The sequence below is a fragment of the Heterodontus francisci genome, unplaced genomic scaffold, assembly GCF_036365525.1.
Source record: "Heterodontus francisci isolate sHetFra1 unplaced genomic scaffold, sHetFra1.hap1 HAP1_SCAFFOLD_684, whole genome shotgun sequence".
NCBI classification, from domain to species: domain Eukaryota; kingdom Metazoa; phylum Chordata; class Chondrichthyes; order Heterodontiformes; family Heterodontidae; genus Heterodontus; species Heterodontus francisci.
This window is the reverse complement of record NW_027141619.1, coordinates 66727-82290: the sequence shown is the minus strand read 5'-3', so window position 1 is coordinate 82290 and position 15564 is coordinate 66727. Positions and strand designations below refer to the sequence as shown.

The following is a 15564-nucleotide window of genomic DNA, read 5'->3' as shown; positions in this document are numbered from 1 at the left end:
AACTTGAACTTAACCACGCTCAAAGACAGAATATATACATCATTTGTACTACAGCTACCAATCCAGATATATCAATAATTTCACTTGTACTCCAACTAAACAACCAGGTACATAAAATAACACTTGTATTGCGTATCTACGCATCCAGATACATCACCAAACTCATTTGCCACACGAACACCCTCCACGTATATCACGGACATCATTTGTAGTCTGAAGCTAACCATCCCTATCCATCATTGACTATAATTACCTTCCCAGTTATATATATATGCCCTCCCGTTTATTGCAACTATCCATACATATATTTTACTGACCTTGCTTTTACTGCATCTCACCAACCAGATATATCACTAACCTCACTTGTGCTGTAACTACCCATCTAAGCAAAACAGTCGCTTATGTTTATGTGACGCCTTTTATGTTGTTTATGTTCCCAAGATACTTCATGGGGACATTGAAAAGACAAAGCACGGCACAGCCACATAAGGAAATATTAGACCAGATGACCACCAGCTTGCTCAAATGTGAATGTCTGAAGGAATGCCTTACAGGAGGAAAGCCACTTAGAGAGTTGTAGAGGTATAAGGACGGAATTTCAGATCTTCGTGCCGAAGCTGCTAAAGGCGTGGCCACCAAATATGCAGCGATTAAGATCAGAGATTCTCACGTGGCCATAATGAGATGAGTCCAGATAACTCGTCGGTTTGATGTGCTGGCGCAGATTACACACAGAAGGAGGGGTGAGGCACTGAAGCAAGTTGAAAAAAATTGAATGAACACTTTCATATAAAGATGTTGATTGACTTGACACCAATGCAGGTCAGATAGCCTCGTGGTGATAGGTGAAAGGGCCTCGCTGTGTGTTACGTAGTAGCAGCAGTGTTGTTTAAGACCACAGGTTTATGGAGTTTGAATGTTGGAGTATAGCCAGTCTAGAGGTACTAAAGGAATGGATGACTTTTTCAGCAGCAGAATTTGTGAATGTAGATATGCAGTGCAAAGCATGCAATATTCTGGGATATTGGACCAGGACCATACTGGACCTGGTGTTGGGGAATGAGCCCGGCCAGGTTGTTGAAGTTTCAGTCGGGGACTACTTTGGGAATAGTGATCACAATTCCGTAAGCTTTAAAATACTCATGGACAAAGACGAGAGTGGTCCAAAAGGGAGAGTGCTAAATTGGGGGAAGGCCAACTACACCAAAATTCGGCAGGAGCTGGGAAATGTAGATTGGGAGCAGCTGTTTGAAGGTAAATCCACATGTGATATGTGGGAGGCTTTTAAAGAGAGGTTGATTAGCGTGCAGGAGAGACATGTTCCTGTGAAAATGAGGGATAGAAATGGCAAGATTAGGGAACCATGGATGACAGGTGAAATTGTGAGACTAGCTAAGAGGAAAAAGGAAGCATACATAAGGTGTAGGCGGCTGATGAAAGACGAAGCTTTGAAAGAATATCGGGAATGGAGGACCAATCTGAAACGAGGAATTAAGAGGGCTAAAAGGGGTCATGAAATATCTTTAGCAAACAGGGTTAAGGAAAATCCCAAAGCCTTTTATTCATATATAAGGAGAAAGAGGGTAACTAGAGAAAGGATTGGCCCACTAAAGGACAAAGGAGGAATGTTATGCTTGGACTCAGAGAAAATGGGTGAGATTCTAAACGAGTACTTTGCATCGGTATTCACCGAGGAGAGGGACATGACGGATGTTGAGGTTAGGAACAGATGTTTGATTACTCTAGGTCAAGTCGGCATAAGGAGGGAGGAAGTGTTGGGTATTCTAAAGGGCATTAAGGTGGACAAGTCCCCAGGTCCGGATGGGATCTATCCCAGGTTACTGAGGGAAGCGAGAGAGGAAATAGCTGGGGCCTTAACAGATATCTTTGCAGCATCCTTAAACACGGGTGAGGTCCCGGAGGACTGGAGAATTGCTAATGTTGTCCCCTTGTTTAAGAAGGGTAGCAGGGATAATCCAGGTAATTATAGACCGGTGAGACTGACGTCAGTGGTAGGGAAGCTGCTGGAGAAGATACTGAGGGATAGGATCTATTCCCATTTGGAAGAAAATGGGCTCATCAGTGATAGGCAACATGGTTTTGTGCAGGGAAGGTCATGTCTTACCAACTTAATAGAATTCTTTGAGGAAGTGACAAAGTTGATTGATGAGGGAAGGGCTGTCGATGTCATATACATGGACTTCAGTAAGGCGTTTGATAAGGTTCCCCATGGCAGGCTGATGGAGAAAGTGAAGGCGCTTGGGGTCCAAGGTGTACTAGCTAGATGGATAAAGAACTGGCTGGGCAACAGGAGACAGAGAGTAGCAGTAGAAGGGAGTTTCTCAAAATGGAGACGTGTGACCAGTGGTGTTCCACAGGGATCCGTGCTGGGACCACTGTTGTTTGTGATATACATTAATGATTTGGAGGAAAGTATAGGTGGACTGATTAGCAAATTTGCAGACGACACTAAGATTGGTGGAGTAGCAGATAGTGAAGGGGACTGTCAGAGAATACAGCAGAATATAGATAGATTGGAGAGTTGGGCAGAGAAATGGCAGATGGAGTTCAATCAGGGCAAATGCGAGGTGATGCATTTTGGAAGATCCAATTCAAGAGTGAACTATACAGTAAATGGAAAAGTCCTGGGGAAAATTGATGTCCAGAGAGATTTGGGTGTTCAGGTCCACTGTTCCCTGAAGGTGGCAACGCAGGTAAATAGAGTGGTCAAGAAGGCATACGGCATGCTTTCCTTCATCGGACGGGGCATTGAGTACAAGAGTTGGCAGGTCATGTTACAGTTGTATAGGACTTTGGTTCGGCCACATTTGGAATACTGCGTACAGTTCTGGTCGCCACATTATCAAAAGGATGTGGATGCTTTGGAGAGGGTGCAGAGGAGGTTCACCAGGATGTTGCCTGGTATGGAGGGCGCTAGCTATGAAGAGAGGTTGAGCAGATTAGGATTATTTTCATTAGAAAGACGGAGGTTGAGGGGGGACCTGATTGAGGTGTACAAAATCATGAGAGGTATAGACAGGGTGGATAGCAAGAGGCTTTTTCCCAGAGTGGGGGTTTCAATTACTAGAGGACACGAGTTCAAAGTGAAAGGGGAAAAGTTTAGGGGGGATATGCGTGGAAAGTTCTTTACGCAGAGGGTGGTGGGCACCTGGAACGCATTGCCAGCGGAGGTGGTAGATGCGGGCACGATGGAGTCTTTTAAGATGTATCTAGACAGATACATGAATGGGCAGGAAGAAAAGAGATACAGAACCTTAGAAAATAGGCGACATGTTTAGAGAGAGGATCTGGATCGGCGCAGGCTTGGAGGGCCGAAGGGCCTGTTCCTGTGCTGTAATTATCTTTGTTCTTTGTTCTTTGAATGGAGTACAAGAATAAGGAATGTATGTTGAATTTTTAGAAGACGCTAGTTTGGCCTTAGCTGGAGTATTGCGTCCAATTCTGGGCGCCACACTTTAGGAAAGATATAAGGGCATTGGAGTGAGTACGAAAAAGATTCACGGGAATGGTGCCATGGTTGCAGAACTTCAGTTATGGAGATACATTGGAGAAGTTAAGACTGTTTTCCTTTGAGAATATATGTCTGAGAGGTTATTTGACAGATGTATTCAAAATCATGAGGTGTCTAGACAGAGTCCATGGGGAGAACCTGTTGCCACTCATGAAAGTTTCGAGAATGAGAGGGCATAAATTTAAAGTATTTGCTAAGGGAAGCAAAAGTGACATGAGGAGAAACATTTTAACGCAGCGAATGGTTAAGGTCTGGAATGCGCTGCCTGAGTCCGTGATAGAGGTAGATTAAATAGAAGCATTCAAAAGGTAATTAGACACTTATCTGAAAAGGAAGAACGCCCAGGTTTACGGGAAGAAGGCGGCGGAATGGAACTGAGGAAATTGCTCTTTCAGAGAGCCAGTGCGAACACAATAGGTTGAATGTCCGCCTTTTGCACTCTGATGATTCTGTGATACTGTGATGTGGTTGGAAGCACATCTCGGGGTCAAACCTCACACCACATTTATGTACTAATTTAGTCTCAGATAGAGAGTACGGCGAGGGATGGAGTCAATGGATAGAGATCGTTGTTTGGGGCAATGAGTCAAGACTATGGCTTCAGTCGAGGAAAGTTTTGCTCAGCCAGAAAGCCTTCTGAGCAAATGCTAATCTGAAGTGTCATATCTGTTATCTGCTGGAGGGAACCAGCCTCCAGTCCTTCTTATCTGTATCCTTCTTCCCACCGAAGCCCCTCAGCTGGGCTTGTCCAGATGGAAACTAATCCTCAATCCACCATCTTACTGGTGGAGCGAACTAGAGAAAGTACAGCAGCAGCTAGAGAATGGAACGGAGACAGTCTCAAAAATGTGCCTCAAAGTACATAAATGAAATTATCAATTCACACAATAATATTGCCAGCATCTGCAGCATTTTGTTTTCATATGCACACGTTTATTTTTTACAAAGATATGTCGGGTGCTGAACATAAAACCAGTGGTGATCGAGGAAGGACTGTGGGTGATTTTCCCTCTCCTCCTATGCAGACAGAGCTGTGACTATTCTCCAGAATGCTTTACACCCTCCGATGATCACCTCTGATTCTGGGAATAAATATTACATTAATGGACTGAAAACACTGCCCCCCCGTCCCGCCTACCCCAGCCCCCCCCGCCCACCCCCCCCCCCCCCCCTCCGCCCCCACCCCGCCGTACCCAACCCCGGGCTCTCTCATCATTTTTGTTTAAACGTTAATTGAACAATTGATACGACCGGATATTTCACAGCGACCACGAACTGCTCTCTGAACTTGGACTGAGTCACAATATAAATAAATGCATTTGTACAGCTACTTAAATTCTGCAGCATGAATGCAACATTTCGAAATACCAATACAGCATCATTGTAATAATCGGGAGTTGTTCCTGCAATGCTATAGTTTAAGAATTCTATAACAAATGTCAACCAGAGAAGTATGAAGCTGCCTGATATGGTGAAGAGTAAAATCATGGACTTCCTTCTACTCTCCATCTCTGGGTCACTGCGATTCTCTCCCTTGCTCCGACCCCTCAGTCCCTTCCGGACTCGACTGGCCACGAGAATGTGTCTGATTGTCAGGGAGTTGAGCAACAGAATTAAAGCAAATGGAAGAAATGGGACTAAAATCCGATTAAACCAGTGATATGACACCCATCCGGGCTCAGTGTAATGTTTTGACTTTGGATAACAGAACAACGGTACGTTGAAGACTATCAATGCAGGTTTATATATAAAGAGGAACGGAATATTTTTTAACCAGAGCAGAGTGCAGGTTATTGCTAAAATCAGAGCTGCAGTTTTCTTGGTGCAATATTTAGTTTTCATCTTTTGGCAAGAAATTACCACAAATCGATCAAAGGAGAAAGTGACAGTGAACCAGACAGAACAGTCTCTTGCTGAACGAACCAGGGTATTGATAACACTACAGACAGGAGTGATGTCGAGGAAAGATCCAGGGAAATAATAATGACTAAGTTTCCTTAGCATGACGTCAGTGATAATGAGCAGTAAATCCGCTGTTGCCATGGCCACCAGGTAGCAAGTGGTGCAAGTGGAGAGACCACACTTTTCCCTGGACAGGATCACAATCGCCATTAAATTACCTGGGAGAGAAAAAAGGGTAAGAGACTGCAAATTACTGATCAAGCGTGCTCCCTGTCAGAGCTCAGTCAATAAGGGCTGAAGTTTTGCACCAAAAGCGGGTCAGAGGTTACCGAATGTCAAAAACGACCTCACCTGCCTCGCAATTTCCAGTTTTAAAGGAATCGGGAGGGGGGGGGGGGAGGGAGGGGGGGTCTCCAGCCAAACAGACACAAGGAACATTTGGAATTTCTGATCAGAAAAAAACAAATTGACTGCATGATCAAACACTCCTGCTCCAGCCTTGGTGGTGTGAGAGATAATAGGATGCCGTTATGATCAGATCCTCCCATCCAGTCAATAATCAGTTACCGACTGCTCTACCGCCCAGTATTGGAACCCTCTCCATGTTGTCCTGGATTTTACACAGCGGAAACTGCATCAAACTGCAGTTGGTGAATGGAGCCTTGCAGGAACTGACACACCTTCCACATCCATAGAATTGGCAACACCTTCATTCAGGCGTTGTGGATTGGGTATCCATCTTCATGTCCCTATCCCCCCACCATTCCACTCCTTCTCTCCGTCCACCTCTCCTGCCCTGCCCCTCACCAGACTCGGAGCTTTCTGTATGAATGAGACTCCTGCGAAGGAATGGAGATCAGGCAGGACCAGCACCTATCACCCTCCCTCTCCCCCCTTTCCCTCTGTCTCCTGCCCCCTCATCCCATAACACAAGCCTTCACACCCCTTCTCCATCCCGGTTCTCGGACCACACTGCAGGAAGAGAGACCCCTTCCTAGGGAATATGACACTCTTCCAATCGTCTCTCCTCCTGCCCCTTCCTCCTCCTCACCAGAACTTGTAATCAAGCACCCTCCCCCTCCCATTTTGCTCCCTCTGCCAACTTCCTCGGACTCAGACCATGCTCCTGGATATGAGGAACATCCATGGAATTGGGGATCGATATCCCAGATGTCGGAGATGTCTAGCCCTCTGGAGTTGTGGATTGGACGCCTTCGATATCAGGCAGAGTAACCCAGAGTCATGGCTTATTCAGCCTTGGTCCATCGTCTTCCATGACGAACGGAAATCCAAACCTGTCAGTCATAATGATGTCAGGGTGGAAAACATTGCAAGGCTAAAAAGCACAGTATGTGGAGTCAATACTCCGAAACGGCTTTCCCACCTACATCATGCACGTCAGTTAGTATCCGTCCCTAAACATTGTAGCAAAAGGTACATGCTGAGAATGCTGTCAAACTGATAAAAACAGAATGACTGAAATCACCCCGTAGGTAGGGTAGCACCTGTGGAGGGAGAAACAGAGATAATATTTAGTTCGATACATTTTTATTTGAACTGGAAGATATTCTACATTAACAATCCTGAATGAATTGTAGAGAAGAGAAAAGTGGGTATAGGGGAGGAAGAAAAAAACTGTGCCAAAGCTCCGTGATGGATGGAGTTCAGGAGCGATTCAATGACAAAAGGGATCATTGTGCAACGATAATGGAACAATGAAAGAAACAAAGGATGCCTCCAGCGGAGGTGTAAATGTTTACAACAGAATAACAGAGTCGGACGAAAGCATGGAAAATGAGGCCAAGTGAAGGAGACGCAAGTGGTGAGAGAATGTGGTGGAAATATGTGGATAGACCCAAGAGTTGAGGAGCAACTGATTGGCCTTGTACTGATAGGAGATGCCCATCACAATCAGCAGCTAACAGCCCCTCCAGTCCCCAGTAAGTTTGTCTGTTGCCATTATCCATTTGCAGCGCAGTCCATCTGAGAAAATGGAACGGTGGTTATGATCTGAAACGTTTCATCTCATCGTTGCATCTGACATACAATAAAGTACCCGCATGAAAAGTACAGATCTGTATCTGTGGAAGAGTGCTAGAGATCATAGTGGGTGGGGGAGGGAAATTCCATTCGCTGTGAGGTTAATGACAGCTAGGATATTCTGTGCTTTGGAAGGTTAATGGGCATCTGCAACGCAACTCCGAGCTCTGAAGGTTTGGAAATCAAGTTACCAGTGTTTTAGGATAGTAGGGGCATAATGAAGCTGTTGGTGTAGTTTCCGCAGCTTCGAGGGAGAGAGATCTGGGAGGGGAGGAGCTAAGCTCAGATAATCATTGAATAAATTCAATTAAAAAGCGTCAATGTATTTTATTTAGTTCCATGAAGTTAATTGATAAAATGATCAAGGAAAGGGTAAACATTCTGATTTGGATATATAGCATCAGTCACAATCAAAACTAGAACGTTGAGTAAGTTATGTATGTATTGATTAAATTACTGCATGATTTTTCAGCTAATGCATATATTTAAACATTTAGTTCGTTTGTTATCTGCTGTGACAAACATGCCAGACCATTTCGTTGTTGCGTTATATGAGGCATTATGAGGTCCAGGTAAACCTTTATTATTTTATCACAGAAAGCCTTTCCAGACAATTTTATTTTCAGATTGGATCTCTTGAGAATGAATGAAGTTCTGTGTAGGTCAGATGGCTTCACAGGTCGGCGCAACATCGAGGGCCGAAGGGCCTGTACTGCGCTGTAATGTTCTAATTCTAATTCTGTGCAGAAGAGACAGAAATTAAGACAATATGTCTGAGACCTTGGACGACATGAGTATTCCTTTGTCCATGTTGCCCAAGTGTCTTATCTCAAATGGAAGTATTAATTAAAACCAGCCTAATTAGGCTGCCTGAAATGTGGCGTGATGGACAGAAAAGTGTCACAAACAGGAGTCTTGTAAGGTGCTGGTGCACGGAACAAAGGAATTTTTCGGAGGTTAAACCACAGACTGTTGGTTAAAACGTTCTCTACGTAGTGAGGGATGACCAAAAACAGAGACAGGACCTTTGCTTCTTTCAATGAAAAATATTCCACCAGGGCTTGCTCCTGTGAGAGCTGCAAATTTATCTTCCTAAGTCTGCAATTACCATCCAAGTATACTGTTGCCTTAACTAGCGAAATCTTGTCTGGAGCAAAATTAAATGTGTGTATTAAACTGCATGAGGCAGCAGAAACACACTTTAAAGATTGAAGACAAATCCAAAATGAGACTATTGCTAATATAGGGGAAGAGTGCAGTGAGCTACCCGAATACATTATGAAAAAAACAGCAAACTTGCACAATGGCAAATTAATTTCCATATAGCTAAGTATGAGGTGCTGCATTTTAGTCAGAAAAACAAGACTCCCAAATATTCCTTGGAAACGTAGCACTAATGTAGTTGAAATGCAACAGGATACACAAGCACAGGTCCGCAAATCATTTACATTGAATTTACAGAGGACCTGAATGGCAAAAACAAAGCACTGATATTAAATTAATATTGGCCCTTTGTTTCTATAACACTGAGCGTACTGTATTGCTCGTGTCTCCATTTAACGAAATGGGATTTTGGAGCACAGATGCAGTTAACTTAACAAGGAGAACACCAGAACTGAGAGAAGTGATCTATTCATTTTAACACGAGCAGCTTACAAATATTTTTATTGACTGTATCCGGTTCTGATGTCTATATTGCAAAAGTCTGCTATGAATGTTCCTGAACTGTAAATAGCCTTCATCATAAAGACCCTCCCCACTGAGCTAAAGGAAAGATGTTGCAGGTTATATGCATCGAGATTCTGCATCACAGGTGAGAACTGATCTTCCAAACTTTAACCAGCTACTGCAGGAAATTACTCACAGAATGACAGACGGGGGACACTTCAATTGTTGTCTCTGCGCTGGCTCTCCAAAAGAACACTTTAGCGAGTATCATTTCCCCAGCTTTTATCCGTGGCTCTGAACATTCATCCTTTGCAGATAACAATCCAATGCCTCTTGAATGCTCCCATTAAAATTGCCTCCAATGCACTCTCAGGTAATACCTTTCATATGCGAACCACTCGCTGCATGAAAAGGTTTTCCTTATGACACCATTGCTTCTTTTTCCAATTATCTTAAATATGTGCCCTCTTGTTCCCAATCCTTCCACCGATAGGAACAATATTTTCCCTTTCTGCTTTGCCAAACCTAATCATGATTTTGAACACCTCTATAAAATCTCTGCTCAATCTTCTCTTCTGCAGGGACAATAGTCAGGCACAACTGCTCCAATCTATCTACCTAACAAAAGTTCCTCATCGCTGGAAGCATTCTTATGAATCTTACCTGCACCCTTTCTAATGTCTTCACTCTTTTCCTAAACTGTGCATTGAGAAAGCGACACAGTACTCCAGTTGAGATCGAACCAACGTTCCACACAATTTTAACAGAACTGCAATAATCACGGTCCAATATTCATACTGTGCAACAGCAAGATAATAAAATTCAGTACCGACGACCCACAAATGTTTTCAGGACCTTTCTGGAGGACGGAAATAATCACGATCAGATCGTGTTACCAGTGACTATTTATATGGATACATCATTTTACAGAGGATTTGAATAAGGTGACGATGTTGCACAGCTGCTTACCTGCATTTAACATCTATTTCTGTTCAATAGGACTCTACAGACTCTGTAACACTTCCTACAGATTGGAGGGTAGCCAGTGTAACCCAACTATTTAAAAAGGAAGGTCGAGTGAAAGCAGGGAATTATAGACCAGTGAGCCTGATGTCGGTAGTGGGGAAAATTCCAGAGACCGTTATCAAAGATTTTATAGCAGAGCACTTGGAGAACAGAGGTCGAATCGGGCAGAGTCAGCACGGATTTACGAGAGGGAAATCATATTGAAAATCCACTAGAATTCTTGCGGCTAGTAGAGTTGATGAGTGGGAGGCAGTACATAGAACATAGAACATAGAACAGTACAGCACAGGACAGGCCCTTCGGCCCACGATGTTGTGCCGAACCTTTAAATTACTCTAAGATCAAACTACCTACCTACCCTTCATTCTACTATCATCCATATACCTATCCAAGAGTCGCCTAAATGCCCCTAATGTATCTTCTTCTACTACCACCGCTGGCAGTGCATTCCACGCACCCACCATTCTCTGTGTAAAGAACCTAAATCTGACATCTCCCGGAAACCTTCCTCCAATCACCTTAAAATTATGCCCCCTGATGATAGCCCTTTCCGCCCTGGGAAAAGGTCTCTGGCCATCCACTCTCTCTATGCCTCTCATCATGTGGTACCCCTCTATCAAGTCACCTCTCATCCTTCTTCGTTCCCATGAGAAAAGCCCTAGCTCCCTCAACCTTTCTTCATAAGACATACTCTCCAGTCCAGGCAGCATCCTGGTAAATCTCCTGTGCACCCTCACTAAAGCTTCCACATCTTTCCTATAATGAGGCGACCAGAACTGAACACAATATTCCAAGTGTGGTCTAACCAGAGCTGCAGCATAACCTCGCGGCTCTTAAACTCAATACCCCTATTAATGAAAGCCAACACACCATACACCTTCTTAACAACTCTATCAACATGGGTGGCAACTTTGAGCGATCTATGGACATGGACCCCTAGATCCCTCTGTTCCTCCACACTACCAAGAATCCTGCCTTTACGCCTGTATTCTGCATTCAAATTCGACCTTCCAAAATGAATCACTTCACACTTTTCCAGGTTGAACACCATCTGCCACTTCTCAGCCCAGCTCTGCATCCTGTCAATGTCCCGTTGCAACCTTCCACACTATCCACAACTCCAGCAACCTTTGTGTCATCGGCAAACATGCTAATCCAGCCTTCCACTTACTCATCCAAGTCATTTATGAAAATCACAGAGGGCAGAGGTCCCAGAACAGATCCCTGCGGAACACCGCTGGTCACCGTGCTCCAGGCTGAATACTTTCCATCTACTACCACCCTCTGTCTTGTAAGGGGAGCCAATTCTGTATCCAGACAGCCAATTTCCCCTGTATCCCATGCCTCCTTACTTTCTGAATGAGCCTACCATGGGGAACCTTATGAAACGCCTTGCTAAAATCCATATGCACCACATCCACTGCTCTTCCTTCATCAATGTGTTTTGTCACATCTTCAAAGAATTCAATAAGGCTTGTGAGGCATGACCTGCCCCTCACAAAGCCATGCTGACTGTCTCTATTCAAACCATGCTTTTCCAAATAATCATAAATCCTGTCTCTCAGAAACCTCTCCAATAATTTGCCTACTACCGATGTAAGACTGACCAGTCTATAATTCCCAGGGTTATCCCTATTCCCTTTCTTGAACAAGGGAATAACATTTACCACCCTCTAATCAATTTGGTACTACCTCAGTGGACAGTGAGGACGTAAAGATCATCGCCAAAGGCGCGGCAATCTCTTCCCTCGCTTCTCGTAATATCCTTGGGTATACCCCGTCTGGCCCCGGGGCCTTATCTGTCCTCAAGCCTTTCAAACTTTCCAGCACATCCTCCCTCTTAACTTCAACCTGTTCGAGCATATCAGCCTGTTTCACGCTGTCCTCACAAACGACCAGATCCCTCTCACTAGTGAATACTGAAACAAAGTATTCATTAAGGACCTCCCCTACCTCCTCCGACTCCAGGCACAAGTTCACTCCACTATCCCTGATCGGCCCTACCTTCACTCTGGCCATCCTCTTGTTCCTCACATAAGTGTAGAACGCCTTGGAATTTTCCTTAATCCTACCCACCAAGACTTTATCATGTCCCCTTCTAGCACTCCTAAGTCCATTCTTCAGTTCCTTCCTGGCTACCTTGTAACCCTCTAGAGGCCTGTCTGATCCTTGCTTCCTCAACCTTAAGTAAGCTTCCTTCTTCCTGTTGACTAGCTGTTCCACATCTCTTGACATCCAAGGTTCCTTCACCCTACCATCCGTTCCTTGCCTCTTCGGGACAAACCTATCCAGCAGTCGCAGTAAGTGCTCCCTAAATAACCTCAAAATTTCTGTCGTGCATTTCCCTGAGAACATCTGTTACCAATTTATGCTCCCCAGTTCCTGCCTAATAGCATTGTAATTCCCCCTCCCACAATTAAATATTTTCCCATCCCGTCTGCTCCTATCCCTCTCCATGACTATAGTAAAGGTCAGGGAGTTGTGATCACTCTCACCTAAATGCTCTCCCAAAGAGAGATCTGCCACCTGGCCTGGTTCGTTGCCAAGCACCAAATCCAACATAGCCTCACCTCTCCTCCGTCTATCTACATACTGAGTCAGGAAACCTTCCTGGACACACCTGACAAAATCTACTCCATCCAAACTATTTGCACTAAGGAGGTTCCAATCAATATTCGGGAAATGAAGTCACCCATGACAACAACCCTGTTACTTCTGCACCTTTCCAAAATCTTCCTCCCAATCTGTTCCTCCGTGTCTCTGTTGCTATTGAGGGGTCTATAGAAAACTCCCAATAAAGTGACTGCTCCTTTCCTGTTTCTGACTTCCACCCATACTGACTCAGTAGACAGATCCTCCTCGACGACCTCCCTTTCTACAGCTGTGATACTATCCCTGATTAGCAATGCCACTCCCCCAAATCTTTTACCTCCCTCCCTATTCCTTTTGAAACATCTAAACCCCGGAACATCCAACATCTATTCCTGACCCTGTGATATCCAAGTCTCCGTAATGGCCACAACATCGTAGCTCCAAGGCCTGATCCATGCTCTAAGTTCATCACCCTTATTCCTGACACTTCTTGCGTTAAAATAGACACACTTCAACCCATCATACTGGCTGAAACGTTGCCCTGTCAACTGTCTAACCTTCCTCACAGACTCTCTGCCCTCTGTATCTGCCGGTAAAACAGCTACCCAATCCACTGATCCGTCGCTCTGGTTCCCATCCCCCTGCCAAACTAGTTTGAACCCTCCCGAAGAACTCCAGCTAAACTCCCACCCAGGATATTGGTGCCCCTCCAGTTCAGATGCAACCCGTCCTTCTTGTACAGGTCCCACCTTCCCCAGAAGGTATCCCAATGATCCACATATCTGAATCCCTCCCTCCTACACCGGCTCTGTAGCCACGTGTTCAGCTGCACTCGCTCTCTATTTCTAGCCTCACCAGCAGGTGGCACCGGTATAAATCCCGAGATTACTATTCTGCTCGTCCTGCCTTTTATCTTCCAAACTCCCTATATTCGTTTTTCAGGTCCTCATCCCTTTTCCGAGCTATGTCATTGGCACCGATGTGCACCACGACTGCTGTCTGCTCCCCCTTAAGAATCCTGTAGACTCGATTCAAGACATTCTTGACCCTGGCACCCGGGAAGCAACATACCTTCCGGGAATCTCGTTCACGACCACAGAATCTCCTGTCTATTCCTCTAACCATTGAATCTCCTATTACTAGCACTCTCCTAGTCTCCCCACTTCCCTTCTGAGCCACAGAGCCAGGCTCAGTGCCAGAGACCTGGCCGCTGTGGCTTTCCCCTGGTAGGTCGTTCCCCCCAACCGTATCCAAACGGATTACTTATTATTGATGGGAACGGCCACAGGGGAACCCTTCACTGTGCGCCTATTCCCTTTCCCTCCCCTGACGGTCACATTTGTCTTGTGACGTAGGTGTCATTACTTCCCTTTAACTGCTCTCTATCACCCCCTCTGTCTCCCGCATGATCCGAAGTTCATCCAGCTCCAGTTCCCTAACGTGGTCTGTGAGGAGCTGGAGTTGGGTGCACTTCTCACAGGTGAAGTCAGCAGGGACACAAGTGGTGACCTTTACCTCCCAGATCCTGCAAGAGGAGCATGCAACTGCCGGAGCCTCCATCCCCTCTGCTCCAAATTGACAACAGAGAATAAAAACAAATAAATACCGAACCAAACCCTCCACACAAGAGTCGTTTTTTTTGGTTAGAGGATCAGGATGGGTGGGAGATTCTACACGTGTAGTGTTTCGGGTTTAGCCACTGCCCGAATATATAAGTTCATTTACCCCGGAGTCCCCGTGTCCGTGCCTACCGAATCACGAGGTAAGTACTTCATAGTGAAACTTACCTTCCCGGCTGCCCCCTGGCTCGCACTATCACCGCTACCGCTGATCGAAAGGAAGCTGCCGAATCGCCAGTAGATGTGGTTTATTTGAACTTTCAGAAGGCTTTCGACAAAGTCCCACATAAGAGATTAGCGTGTAAAATTACCGCGCAAGGGATTGGGTGCAGTGTATTGCGATGGATATAAAATTGGTTGGCGGACAGGAAACAAAGAGTAGGGAAAATGGGTCTTTTTCCAAATGGCAGGCTGTGACTAGTGGGATGCCGCAGGGTTGGTGCTAGGATCCCAGCTATTCACAATATATATTAATGATTTAGATGAGGGAACTAAATATAATATCTCCAAATTTGCAGATGACACAAACCTGGGTGGGAGGGTAAGTTGTGACGAGGATGCAGAGAGGCTTCAGAGTGATTTGGACTAGTTCAGTGAGTGGGCTAATGCATGGCAGATGCAGTATAATGTGAATAAATGTGAGGCTATCCACTTTGCTGGCAAAAGCAGGAATGCAGATTATTGTCTGAATGGCTATAAACTGAGAGAGGGGAATATGCAGCGAAAGCTGGATGTTCTCGTACACCAGTCGCTGAAGGTAAGCATGCAGGTGCAACAGGCGGTAAAAAAGGCAAATGGTATGCTGGCGTTCATAGTGAGATGATTCGAGTACAGGAGCAGGGATGTCTTGCTGCAATTATACAGGGCCTTGGTGAGACCACACCTGGAATATTGTGTGCAGTTTTAGTCTTCTTATCTGAGGAAGGATGTTCTTGCTGTAGAGGGATTGCAGCGAAGGTTTACCAGATGATTCCTGGGATTGCAGGACTGAAATATGAGGAGAGATTGAGTTGGTTAGCATTATATTCGCTGGAGTTCAGAAGAGTGAGGGGAATCTCATAGAAACCTATAAAATTCTAAAAGGACTTGACAGGGTAGTTGCAGGAAGGATATTCCCGATGGTGGGGGAGTCCAGAACCAGGGGTCATAGTCCAAGGAAACGGAGTAACCTTTTCATGACTGATA

The 15564-nt window shown here is 45.1% G+C and overlaps 1 protein-coding gene across 1 annotated transcript; it reads right to left on the bottom strand.

Moving 5' to 3' along the window:
• Nucleotides 1–598: 598 nt before the first annotated feature.
• On the bottom strand, nt 599–5644 carry LOC137364179 (probable G-protein coupled receptor 139). Its single transcript, XM_068027563.1, has 2 exons — nt 4784–5644; nt 599–751 (listed from the first exon to the last, which is right to left on the bottom strand). The coding sequence occupies exons 1-2, from the start codon at nt 5642–5644 to the stop codon at nt 599–601; spliced, it is 1014 nt and encodes a 337-aa protein (XP_067883664.1).
• Nucleotides 5645–15564: the final 9920 nt, after the last annotated feature.